At 38.4% G+C, this 14501-nt stretch overlaps 1 protein-coding gene across 6 annotated transcripts in view; it reads left to right on the forward strand.

The window, feature by feature from the left end:
* The window catches only part of ralylb (RALY RNA binding protein like b), a 136513-nt gene that overhangs the window by 66408 nt on the left and 55604 nt on the right, over positions 1 to 14501 (forward strand). For 3 of the 6 annotated variants that reach the window (XM_039684934.2, XM_039684932.2, XM_039684931.2), the window contains exon 2: positions 9040 to 9302. In XM_039684934.2, the coding sequence (XP_039540868.1) occupies positions 9047 to 9302 (256 nt within the window). In that variant the 5' untranslated portion in view covers positions 9040 to 9046. Of the gene's footprint in view, positions 1 to 9007; positions 9303 to 14501 lie in introns of those variants that run through there. The other 3 variants (XM_039684929.2, XM_039684930.2, XM_039684928.2) reach the window with 1 other exon arrangement.

The raw sequence follows: 14501 nt of genomic DNA on the forward strand, positions 1-14501 counted from the left end.
CTCACTTTCAGTCAGTCAATGTCTGGCCTTCGTTTAGGCAACTATAGGACTCTCCTTCTGCTTCGTTTTCAAGAATTACAGACTTATCTGTGAGAATTTCCCACGCTGCAGACGTCTATATCAATGGACTCAACTAAGTGGTTCTTCTGTGAAAGGAACTGGCCAGTTTGATTGAACATACTTATTGGATGAACTGTTGGCCATGCAGCGATCTCTGTGTTCTGCGTTTCATGTGAATTATGATTGAAAGGGAATCGATACCTTCAATGCCTTTTGTTATTATCCAATGGACTCTAAGTTGTTAAGTGGATGTTTAATGGACTGTGTTTGTATGTTTCCTTGAATTCCCCAGCCTGCTAATGTTGCAGATCTTATTTACCCCTAAGTTTATAACTGGCCTATAAGAAGATTTCTTGTTTAACCCTTTGAGGCGTTCAGTGCATCATACAGACTCTATCTATAAACTGACTACGTCATTTTATTCGAATTAGATACACACTGTGTACTGTAGGTATTAGGAAACTGTCCAATTTACTTTGTACACTTCACTTGACTCGGGACAAGTAGATGTTGTTAATCCGACAGATTGTGATGCAACTACTGTAACACGGCTGCTCCCATTGGGCATTAGATCTGCTAACATGATCATTATACAGGTTTATAATAATAATAAGGTGATGCGTTATAAAATAACGGTCCCCTTAAACACACGCTGGGGGATCAGCTAATAGTTTAAACTCACGATCCTGTTCACATGCTACTCACCTCTGTGAGTAAACCTCCCGCAACTGTTCATTTACTGTAACTCTCGCCTGTAGTGTGTTACACCCAAACTATAGGCCTTATTCAGAGCAGCGCCATGACAGGTATGAAAGTGAGGCTGTGAGGGATAGACTTACCGTGTTTCCAGTGGCATCCGCTGTAAAAAGCTGAATAAAGCGGCTAGATTACTTACAATTTTCCACAGCTGACATTGTCGGGAGTTTTTTGTCAACTTACATTTCTTTGAAAGATATTTTTCCAATGTTTCATGAGCAGAACAATCCGAAAACACATTAAATAACAGTACAGCCCATTGAAGAGATGCAAGTCTATCCCTCACAGCCTCGCTTTCATTCTCATTAAAAATCAAAGATGGCGCTGCCGTGAATAAGGCGTATTGTTATTTAAGAGAAAATTCAAGGTCCTGACAGATGCAGATTCAATGATTTTAGGTTCAAAAATTGCAACTTAATGTCCTATTACAAATAGCTAAATTATATATACTTTATTTTTAATATAAAAATGCATGATGATCTGATGATTCTATAATATTAAGGTAATTAATTATATGAAAAATAAATTATATTATTATACTATATTAAATTGTATTATGTTATTGTGAGTTTCAAATTAAATAAATAATGTACTCATTTCAAAACTACAGACCAGCTGTCCGGCTCAGTAAATCCAATAGTTTCTTTATAAAAAAATATATATATTTTTTTTTTAAAAGTGTAAATGATTAAATAAGAAATATGTGCGCATAATCATTTTAATATCCATGAGCTCAGTCTTTGTTATGCTGTGGTATCAAAACAGCACATTTAATTCACAAAGTGATTCCTATTAATATTTCATACACACACGTCTCTCTCTACCCAATGCATTATGGGTATTCCTGCCAGAGTGTGATCGTGACTCAAAGCACAAGAAGTTTGAGGAAGCACTCGGGGTGTTTGGTTTTAACCCCGCGGCTCAGCTCTGTGTGCAGTCAGTGTGTGTTGGACTATCACCCGAGGTGTCTTTGCGTGTGATTTGAGGGGCTGTTCAGGCTGATTGCTGTCTCAGTGGTCAAGTGTTGCACGGCAGGGTCTCGGCAGAGCCACACACACACACACACACAGTCTCTTAATGAGCTCACAGAGCGTGGAGGTTTTTCAACTTAAATCCGGATCTTTTGTAGTTCACGAGCTGCCTGGCCTCAGTTCCAGACGTGCTGTACCGTAAAGGGCTCCTGCAGTGTGCGCTTTATATAGTAACTCTACACACACACTGGAGCGTCACGCACCTGTCTTTTTGAGGGTGCATCAGTGGCAGTTCTGACTCACTTGGTGCTTTTGGCGAGATAAGACCAAATGAAAACGAGGGTGAAAAAATGACTTTAGGAACTTTTTTTTTTTTTCCAGGTTGCATGCAAAAGGGCCTGTGTTCAAATCCTGGCCAAATATACGAACAATCAAACAAATATATACTAATTTTTTTTTTCTTCCATACAACATAAATGCACACGCTTAGAAAAAAGGGTTCATTGGGGTTCTATATGAAGCATAGGGTTCTTTACTCAACTCCAAAAAAAGATTTTATAATGACAAGAAAGAAGCCTTTTGGCACAAAGGTCCTTTTTAGGCTATTATTCATTTATACATTACATTATCCTGCAACATTTTGTAGTTGTAATTAAATTATTTTTGGAGGAGATAAACTGAAATGGTACTCTTTGTGTGATACTACATAAAATGATATCCCCCCATATCTTGAATTTTGAGATCATTCACATGCATTCAGAAATACATTTTAGGCTCTTTATGTTTGTCAATAATATGAAATATTTAATCTGGAAAGGACAAAACAAATGATAGTGAATGAACCCAAAAGGTTCCATATAGAACTTTTTTCCTGGTTACAAAGAACCCTTATTATTGAACCCTTAAAAAGGGTTCTGTATAGAACCTTTTAGGGGTTCCAAATACATAGCGCTAGAACCTTTAAAGGTTCTATATAGAACCTTTTCTTCTAAGAGTGCATGATAAATGATAAATACAATAAAAACACACACACACACACACACACACACATATATATATATATATATATATATATATAGTTGTTTTAATTTAGATTTCATAAAAAAAGACTATGCACCATCTGCACTGACTCCAAGATGTGTATTTATGCATTTATTTAGTTATTTATTTATTTGTTTGTTTTTTGTTTGTATGTTTGTTTAGTTAAACAAATGCTGTGTATTATTATAATGTTTTGTACAAATTATTATTAATAATAATTGTATATTATCAATGTTGTTGTTTTTATTATTGTTATTATTTTTTATGTAATCCATAATGCAAAAAAAAAAAATATCTAAAGAAAAAAATGCCAACTACTCGCATCGGCACAGCACAGAATCCAAAAAATGATTTTAATGTTTATTTATTTGTTTTTACACTTTTTTTTTTGAAAAAGAGCATTTTACAAAATTTGCATGATTTCTACTTTTCTGCATCTGTGTTGCAAGAACATCATAAGCTTAAAATCAATAAGACGTCACGTCCTTTTATTACAATTTTATTTATTCAACTAATACCTGAAACCAAAAGTATGTTGACAGTAAAATTGAGCTTAAATGATGCCTTTATTTTGATGCACTAAATGCTCCATTAAACAGCCCCTGCGCAGCGTTATATCAGCGCAGATGATGACTGGCTACACTGGATTGTGGATGGTTACGTTTTTCACAGAAATGTTGCTTGCCAAAGGGGTGCAATGGTTTAGGGGATTCACCCTTTAGTGAATTCATTCAGTTTTTTTTGTAGATGTGTGATCAAATCCCCCATGAAATCAGAATAACTTGAGTAGGGCTGGTACAATTGCGAATCCCGCAAACAGCTGCCGTAGAGCGAGAGATCAGCTGGCAGATGCTGGACGATCTCCTACAAACGCTCCACGCAAGACATTTATCTGATAAGAGGGGCAATTTAACACATCTTTGCTGATTTGCGAATGTTCTCTCCTCCCTGTCCAGTGTCATCAATACATGTGCCAGTGCAGAGGCTCTAAATAACAGGCTGCTGATTCTCCGAGCGGAGGAGGGAGAGCAGGCCTCTGTCCTTCGGAAAGATCGAGGTGGTGTAAACGCGTTTACCTCAAGGCACTGTAATTGGGTCTGGACATCAGTCACAGGAATGTTCTTAAGGGGACAGAGCTTGTATATTTGCTATTGTTTATTGCAGCACTTGTTCTCTGTCAAAGTGCTTTTTCGGCTTTAGTCGATTTATCGTCCGTGAAACCCCCGGGAGATGCATACCCAAAGGAGAATGCTGTTGCTCAAAGGTTTCCTAGTGCAGGGAAACCAGGAATTTCATGTGAAAATGAAAATCCTGTCGTCAATTACCGACCTTCGTGTCCTTTCAAACCTGTGCGACTCTTTGTCCTTCATGGTGGATCACCGAAACAAGCTTATTTATCCAAATAACAGAAATAATTGCAATTGCAGATTTCGAACAGAGATGGCGACAAAGAGGAAAAACTGAAGACTGCAGCATTAAATAAATGTTCTTTTGAACTTTCTGTTCACATCAGATCAGCATATTAGAATGATTTCTGAAGGATCATGTGACACTGAAGACTGGAGTAATGATGCTGAAAAGTTAGCTTTGATCACATGAATAAATTTCATGTTACAGTATATTAAAGCACGAAACAGTTACTTTAAATTGTACTAACATTTCACAATATTACTGTTTTTATAAAACCATTTTAACATCTTGCCGACCCCAAACTTTTGAAATGTGTAGTTGTGATTTCTTTTGACTGCAGATTTTGGTATCTGAGCAGATCTTTTTCTCAGGAGAAATATATGAGCAGGAGATGTTGACGTTATTGTGAGCCACATGGGATCTTAAGTCACGATGACCTCGAGGTTGAGATCCCACTGTGATCAAATCCAAGAGACATCCTGATGTCCATTTATTCTCATGGCTTTGTAGGAAAAACAACTGAGACAACTTTTTTCCTGTGTGCAGAATTGAAAGAGATAAAGTTGAAGAGAGTGAGAGAGAAATAGGAATGTACAGGTACAGTAGTGCAGGTCTATTCACCAAATTGAGCTCTGTCCAGCATAAAAGAGCTTTCTGCTGTATTCGTGGCATGATCCCGTGGCCACGTTGTGGCTTGGGAAATTACAAGAGGGCATATTTCACTATTCCAATTTCTGTCTCCGTGAATGACTGCACACTTGAGAGCGCGAGTGTGTCTGCGAGCATGTCAGAGTGTGTTTGAATGTGTGAGCCTTCAGCCAGCACCATTCCCAGAATGCAGGTAACCTTGGCAACTAATCCTATTTACAGAGAATTGGATTCATTATTCAAGCATTTGGTCCCCATGATAAATAAATCTAATCTTCATTTCTAAGTGACATTTGAGAGCTTTAAATTCTAACAGGCGTTTGAAGACGTTGACAAAAAATACTTGTGTCGTTTGGTGATCTGATGTACAACCTTGACATGACACGACTTGTGGTACGGTTTCAATCCGGACTCAAAAGCAGAGGGTTCACATTGAGCTCGACTTGTGGGTTAGTACATTGAGTATTACAGTCAAAATTTGTGAATTAGATTGATCATCATATATATATATATATATATATATATATATATATATATGGTAACACTTTACTTGAAGGGGTGTGCATAAGACTGGCATGACACCTTCATAACCATGACATGACATATATGAATATGAATATAAAGTAGGGTTTATGCATTTTTTATTAAAGGGATACTCCAATTTTTTTGGAAATCGGCTCATTTTATAACTCTCCCAGTGTTAAACAGTTGAGTTTTACCGTTTTCGAATGTATTCAGCCAATTTTCTGATATTTAGAGGAATATCAGTAACCAGACAGTTTCTGGTCTCATTGACTTCCAAAGTATATATTTTTTTTTTCCTACTATGGAAGTCAATGAGACCAGAAAATGTCTGGTTACTGATATTCTTCTAAATATCAGAAAATCGGCTGGATGGATTCAAAAACGGTAAAACTCAACTGTTTAACTCTGGGGGACTGGTAAAATGAGCCTATTTTCAAAAAAAGTGGAGTATCCCTTTAAGTGTCATTCCCTTAATTATAACATTTTGAATGCAAATGACATTGTTTTAGATGTCTTTGTTATGACATCTTGACATAAACCATAACATCATAACCTGTCAGTGTCTCTTAAAACTAAAAGATTTTTAAAAACCTATGGCCGTTCATCTTTGTTGATCCTGGAACGACATTGCAATCAACCAATCAAATTTGAGGGACAAGTTTATGTCAAGGTTAGGTTTGCAATCAGAGTTTAGTGTTATTTACCTATCAGTTCCTTCTGAACTTAGGGATCATTTATGGGTAGGGTTAGGGTTAGGATTACATTTTCCAACAGGAAAATATGTTGACCCAGGGCCATGTTTAACTTTGTGCAACTGGTCCTACTCGACCATCTCTGAGTGGGATTTGAACCGTGGGAGGCGGGCGTGCTAACTAGTACTAACTCTTGAGGTTTACACACACAGCTCTAACTGGCCTACGTCCATTACACTCACTCCTATCCGGGTCACGGCACCAAATGTAAGCAGTCCTACTTGACCTGCTCTGAGTGGGATTCGAACCGGGGTCTCCAGCGTGGGAGGCCCACATGCTAACAAGGATGCTTAAGACTGCAGCCCCTTGAAGTCTAGTAATGCCTGAAGTAAGTTAGTGACCAACAGGACTTACAGCGATTAAAATCACTCTTAAAAAAACTCAACAAATATCAAGTATATATTTGGGCTTCTCAACGTGTCGTATTCGGTCAGCTCGTTTGATTCAGACACACTGTCTCGCTAGAGCCTCCGTGAAGCTGCGTGTTCATTCTCGCTGTCTTGTGAGAGTAGGTCGTTGACAGCGTGAGAGACAGAACATAATGCATCTCTGTCTCAGACAATAGCAGTCACTGTCTCTGAATGTGTGTGTGTGTTCGGGAAGGGGAGTTGGATGACACCCAATGGGAGGATCTTGCTGCTGTTCTCTGATGTGAAGACTAACTGTGTGTTCAGAGCGTCATACAGAGACTGCATAAACGCGAGGCCTTCATTTACTCTCTTTCATCCGCGCGGCACTCGCTTTCTCGCCTTCACACCAGCGTGCTCATATTCTCACATTTATAGACACCAACACAAATAAACACACGAACACAACAGCACTCGCTCATATTCTCACATATTCAGTGTGCTGGACGGCCTGGACAGCAGGAACGAGTCCGTAGGCTATATACCATAAAACAGCAATTTAATCATTGTTATCGCTCCAATAGCTGTTCTTTAATCATGATAAGAAAACAATACAGTATCTAATCCTAAAATGATAAATCTTTATGATAATAAAATGTGAAGGTTGAGTCAGGGACGTAGAATGCTTTGTAAGTGCTTTTAGAAAGTTTGTTTCACTTTTTGGTGGATAATCGTAATGTTATAAGAGTTTTTTTTGTGTGTGTATGTGTGTGTGGCTGCAGTGCAAATAAATCATTTGCATAAAACAATGACTTTAAGAGCATGCAGAAGCATCCTGCAGTTGAATAACTGACAAAAGCAGTAATTAAGTACATTTAATGTATATCTATATAGTAAATTGTATAGTATAGTATACTAGAGTATAGTATAGTATAAAAACATTATGTACATTAGTATGGGAAGTACAATAATGCCATTTCAGAAAATCCTAAAGGTCTACTACACTCTTTAAAAAAAGGGGGTTCCCCTATGATTACAAGCCAATGAACCACTTTAAGTGCCATTTTGCACCATTTGTTTTTAGAGATGTATAGGAGGTAAGAAAATATTTAAGATAAGATGGAGCTTGGTCATTACAAAATATTGGGATGGCATTATCGTATTATTTGCCTTACACCGTGTCCTAACTACACGCGACGCGAAAAAAATTCCAGCGACAGCAAGTGTGTCTGTCCACACTAGACGCGACGCGACTGTGAGACGCCACACGTCAATCAAAAATCACACCCATTCAGAACAGCGTGAAAGCGCACTGCTGGCCCGCACTCACATTGGAAATGGGTAAGGACATAATCAAATCAAGAAATAACATTATTAAAAATCAAAACATTAACAAAATATACTCATTGACAAATTTTGTTATGAAGTACAGTTGTATGTTTGCATAGAATTCATTTTGAACGCTATATTATATGCTATCAAAATCTGAGGTAAATTATCCGTTATCGCTTGTGGCACAGCGACCTATTTTTAACGAAAAATAAATAATGTGTAGCCTACTCATAACCAGTGTAATTTCTTCATTCTGTCAGCCGCGACGTCGCAGAAATAGAAACCGTTTCTAAATTAGAAACTTCGCGTTTCGCCGTCGCGTCTGGTTAGGACAAAAACTCTGATTAACATGGAAAAGATACCTTTTATCGCGTGTCGTGTCGCGGCGCCGCGTCGCGTGTAGTTAGGACACGGTGTTAGTCAACAGCCTTCAGTTGCATTTTGGACCATCTGAAAGTGTGAATGAGGAAGACCAAAAAAGGGAATTACAATAGACTAGATGTGAAGTAATTTAACCTTCTCCAATTCTTGGAAAGACAAAAATGTTTTAAGTTTAGAATTAATTTGTTATTGATAAAAACTATTCTTAACAACAGAATTAGTTTGGTTTAAGCAAAAATATGAGTCCAGAATGATGCCAAGGTTTCTAATTCTAATTGAAGGGAAATGATTACCGAGCTCGTTGAGTAGACCGCCTTTCAATTACGGCGGACCAAATATAATTATTTCAGTTTTGTCTTTATTAAGTTGGAGAAAGTTATTTGACAACCACCTAGGGATGCACCGATATGAAAATTTTGATATTGGCCGGAGCCTGTTAACAAAAACAAAAGTCTCGCCATTAAGTGAAAGTGTCCGTGTCCCAAGCAAGCACACAATTATAATTGAATGTAGGCTACATGACAGCACATGTCGCACTTGACTGAAATGATTCCAATCATATCTAAAGCTATTCAAATCCATAATGGCGAAGAGTGCACATCTGAAGTTTCTCAGCCTAAGGAAATAATCCATTATTTATCGGCTTTAACATATCTGCCAAATGTTCTAATCAGGCCGATACCATTACAAATGAACATTTTTCAGCCGATACCGATATATCGTGCATCCCTACAAGCACCTTTTTCTGTCCTCAAGACAGTCCAGCAGTATATGAGGTGTGCTTGATGTCGTCCCCATCATGTCTCTGCTCCACAGGAGAAGAATGACCGGCAAGAGTCAGACCAGCAATGTCACTAACAAGAACGACCCACGCTCCCTCAACTCACGGGTCTTTATCGGCAACCTCAACACTGCCATTGTGAAGAAGGGCGACATCGAGGTCATCTTCGCCAAGTACGGCAAGATCGTGGGCTGTTCGGTGCACAAGGGTTACGCTTTCGTCCAATACATGAGTGAAAGGAACGCACGGGCGGCCGTGGCAGGCGAGAACACCAGGATTATTGCAGGACAGCCGCTGGGTGAGTTGCTTTTTCGCTTTACTAAAGCTGTAGCCGTGCTCATCAAAGTACTCTTTTTGCTTTGCTCATGCCGGACTGACAGACGCTCACAGGGGCCCGCGTTGCCTGAGGCGGATCCACAGTGCGTTTGATTTCGTTTTGTGATTCGTGGACATGCAAAGTGTTTTTCAGTGTTTTGACAGTCGATGGGACAGACGAGTGTTGTGCTACATGTTGTTGTGGTGGCGTAAACGTGGCGTTGCCTTTATTTGCGGTTTTACTGTAAAAATTAATGCCAATTATTGTATTTATGTAATTATTTTGGTGCTAAAATATTTCTCCAATCCATTTGTAGTTTGATTTCCCTGATATGTGGCCTTGTGGTGTCTTTTAAAAAAGCAAGATCATTTGTATTTTTTTTTTAACTCTAATGTTTAAGACTGAAATCACCTACTTTTCTACTGAAATTTCCACCTAATTATTGTAAAAATAATAGATAGATAGATAGATAGATAGATAGATAGATAGATAGATAGACAGATAGACAGATAGACAGATAGATAGATAAACTAACAGACAGACAGTCAGATAGATAGACAGACAGACAGATAGATAGATAGATAGATAGATAGATAGATAGATAGATAGATAGATAGATAGATAGACAGACAGACAGACAGACAGACAGTCAGATAGATAGAAAGACAGGCAGACAGACAGACAGACAGACAGACAGATAGATAGATAGATAGATAGATAGATAGATAGATAGATAGATAGATAGATAGATAGATAGATAGATAGATAGATAGACAGATAGATAGATAGACAGATAGATAGATAAACTAACTAACAGACAGGCAGTCAGATAGATAGACAGACAGACAGACAGACAGACAGACAGACAGATAGATAGACAGATAGATAGATAGACAGATAGATAGATAGACAGATAGATAGATAAACTAACTAACAGACAGACAGTCAGATAGATAGACAGACAGACAGACAGACAGACAGACAGATAGATAGATAGATAGATAGATAGATAGACAGACAGACAGTCAGATAGATAGAAAGACAGGCAGACAGACAGACAGATAGATAGATAGATAGATAGATAGATAGATAGATAGATAGATAGATAGATAGATAGATAGATAGATAGATAGATAGATAGATTGATAGATAGATAGGCAGTCAGACAGACAGACAGACAGACAGACAGACAGACAGACAGACAGACAGACAGATAGATAGATAGATAGATAGGCTGTCTGTTTTCCCAACCAATGGCAGACAGGGAAAGAAAATAAATCATTATTTTTCCCTTTTTGTTCGTTGGCTCAGAAACTTTTATTTAAAATGCCATTTTGTTATTTGTTTCTCTTTTGTTAGTTTGATTTCTGAGCTCGTTTAAGCAGCATGTCTAACTTCGATCTTTCCCAGCGTGTGCAGAATGGTTTTTGTAATCAATTGCCAGTGGACTTTCATGGTCGAATGAATATACAATTCTACTATAACACATGCATATGTGTAACCTCCTGGGAGCAGCGGTATTAAAACAGGAGACTGACACATTATCTACCTCTCTCTCCATCCTCATTATACCCTTGACCTGCTTTTAAAAAACATGGTTTTACTTTTGCAATGGAAAACATTTTATACATCATGCAAAATATAGCCAAGGGAGCCTCATTAGGAATAGCACTGAGGACCTGCTAAGATCAAATTTGCTGGAGGTCAGGCTGCAAACATGTGCAACTGCTCCACAACTGGGGATTTCTGCTAAATGAGGGTTTTATTCGATGTTAAAGTCAATATAAAATCAAAATTGATTGTGTACTTTCTTAACAAGAGTTCCTAGTCCTATTGTGAACGATTCGTTAGACTGAAGAAAACAGTGTTGTCGTAATCTTTCCACAAAAATTCAATAACTCGCTTGCGAAATGACTATCCTTTCCATCTTCACTCACTCCCCTCTGACTATCTGTCACTATCTAATCAATTCCTGATGTATGATAATTGAGTCAGTTTCTATTTAAACTGCGTATAAAAGGCTATTTTAAATCCATACATTTACTATTTTAGTTCAAAAATCATGTTTTTTACACACTTGCGCTGTTTGTTGTTACTTATACTTGATGAAAATATAATTTACGCTCAAATGAAAATGGCATCCACACTACCGTTCAAAAGTTATGGGTCAGTACGTTTATTATGTTTTTAAAATTAAGACTCTTATGCTCACCAATGCTACTTTTATTTGATATTGTGAAATACAGTAATATTGTGAAATATTATTACAATTTATTTAATTTTTTCAATAGATTTTAAATTGTAATTTTTTTCTGCGATACATCATCAGTGTCACATGATCCTTCAGAAATCATTCTAATATGCTGATTTGGTGATCAAGAAATATTTCTTATTATTATTATTAATTGTTGTGCATTTGTTCTTTTTTTAAACATTGAAAATGAATGAACATTTTTATTGTAATTGGATATCATTTACTGAATTAAAATTGTAATTTCATCTAGACTTTAATCTATTTTTGTCCAAAGCTGCATGCCGGAGTTCAATGGAATTGAACAGAATGCAAAATTTAGAGGTCTCAAGATGCATTTTCAACACCCAGGCTTGTTGCCAGTTATCCATAAAGTATTATGCAAATTTGTATCAGTGTGATCCGTTGACTACCAATGGCAGTGCACACAGTGAAGCTCGTGTGATCCGATCTGCCTCCTGATATAGTTGGATTTAATCGTAGCCAGTATGTACACAGAGAGTCTCTTTTCTATGCAAGGTGTCTCCGGTTTTGAAAGCCTCTTTGCTGCGATTTTTCTTGGGTCTATCTCTTGGTTGTGTCAGCGGCACACACAGGCTGATGTACGATCCCGGTCTCTTTCCTAATCTCCTGGTAGTGCAGGCCCAGCATGTGGAGTAATGTATAAATGCTGATATACTCCTCTGGCACAACGAAGGCGAATTCCTTCATTACCGCAGGTCTGCTCTGCAACCAACACCCCCCCATCCCCTCAACCTGACCTGGTAATTCCCTAATGGAAACTAGTCGAACGCTGCAGATACCATCACTCTGCTCGCCTGCGATAACACGCGGCTCACTCTCCTTTAGGAGGCACAACTACATCAGAGAGAGAGAGAGAGAGAGAGAGAGCCTGGCATAAGATGTTACATATTAATGTTACCCAACACTTCGTACTGATAAGCAGCAAGGATATACAAATACACGCATACGTTTTTCTGTACAATGTACTGGACTGCAATGATCTTTGTCATTTTATTCAGGACAAAAACTTTTAGGCTGTATTTTATTTCTTCAAAAACAGTGTTTAAATCGTTGTGTTACTCAGTGTTGAAAGGTGTCTGTATTTAGGCTTTATATATATATATATACTCACCTAAAGGATTCTTTCGCCTTCAGAACTGCCTTAATTCTACGTGGCATTGATTCAACAAGGTGCTGAAAGCATTCTTTAGAAATGTTGGCCCATATTGATAGGATCGCATCTTGCAGTTGATGGAGATTTGTGGGATGCACATCCATTCATTCCACCACATCCCAAAGATGCTCTATTGGGTTGAGATCTGGTGACTGTGGGGGCCATTTTAGTACAGTGAACTCATTGTCATGTTCAAGAAACCAATTTGAAATGATTGGAGCTTTGTGACATGGTGCATTATCCTGCTGGAAGTAGCCATCAGAGGATGGGGACATGGTGGCCATAAAGGGATGGACTTGGTCAGTAACAATGCTCAGGTTGGCCGTGGCATTTAAACGATGCCCAATTGGCACTAAAGTGTGCCAAGAAAACATCCCCCACACCATTACACCACCACCACCAGCCTAACAAGGCATGATGGATCCATGTTCTCATTCTGTTTACGCCAAATTCTGACTATGAATCGAGACTCATCAGACCAGGCGACATCTTTCCAGTCTTCAACTGTCCAATTTTGGTGAGCTCTTGCAAATTGTAGCCTCTTTTTCCTATTTTTAGTGGAGATGAGTGGTACCCGGTGGGGTTTTCTGCTGTTTTAGCCCATTCGCCTCAAGGTTGTGCATGATGTGGCTTCACAAATGCTTTGCTGAATACCTCGGTTGTAACGAGTGGTTATTTCAGTCAAAGTTGCTCTTCTATCAGCTTGAATCAGTCGGCCCATTGACCTCTAGCATCAACAAGGCATTTTCGCCCACAGGACTGCCGGATACTGGATGTTTTTCCCTTTTCACACCATTCTGTGTAAACCCTAGAAATGGTTATGTGTGAAAATCCCAGTAACTGAGCAGATTGTGAAATACTCAGACCGGCCCGTCTGGCACCAACAACCATGCCACGCTCAAAATTGCTTAAATCACTTTCTTTCCCATTATGACATTCAGTTTTGGAGTTCAGGAGATTGTCTTGACCAGGACCACACCCCTAGATGCATTGAAGCAACTGCCATGTGATTGGTAGTGCAACTCATTGAACAGGGCATATCATATGTGTATCCACAAGTTTCCTACGCCCCATGAGGCCTTGCGTCAAAAGTGGGCGCGACTTCCGGTTGGAAGTAAACAAAGCGCGATTTGACATGCTTGACGCTTGTTCATTCAACAGTTGACAGTCATTCAAGTTATAGCGATCCAAACTAGCTAACGATGTGGAAACACAACCTCAACGAAATTAAAAAGGGTGAAACAACAGTACCTTTACCCTCCGCAGTAGTTGATTGGGAGTATTATAATAACATTATTAATAATCAATACTCATCAAGGCATGGTGACAGACAGTTGTGCGAGCTGACAAACAATTAAAATAAAAAATACACACTTAGTCATTGTGCTTTGGAGTTTATTCAAAATTATAAATGAATGTGCTACTTGAATACATTAACTGGCACATTTGGTATTCTGTCAACACAGGCTTTGATCCTGAGTTTAGGTGTAACATCAGTAGCGAACAGCCAATCACATGCTGATAGAGTATATAGAATATTAAGAATTTAAACAAATGTACACAGGAAGATTCGTCGTCTTTTGGGAGGTGATGGAAACTACAGTCGTTGGCAGGATCACTCTGATTTCGTTTTCAGCTTATGTTCAAAACAATCACGTTTAAGCCACCGAACTAGTTTAGTCCGGTTATACATACAACCGCGAACAGCACATGTTGTCCCTGAGCTCCGTAACGACATCTCTCATAAAGATTT

The sequence above is a fragment of the Pimephales promelas genome, chromosome 22 (assembly GCF_988280905.1).
Source record: "Pimephales promelas chromosome 22, fPimPro1.hap1.1, whole genome shotgun sequence".
NCBI lineage: Eukaryota > Metazoa > Chordata > Actinopteri > Cypriniformes > Leuciscidae > Pimephales > Pimephales promelas.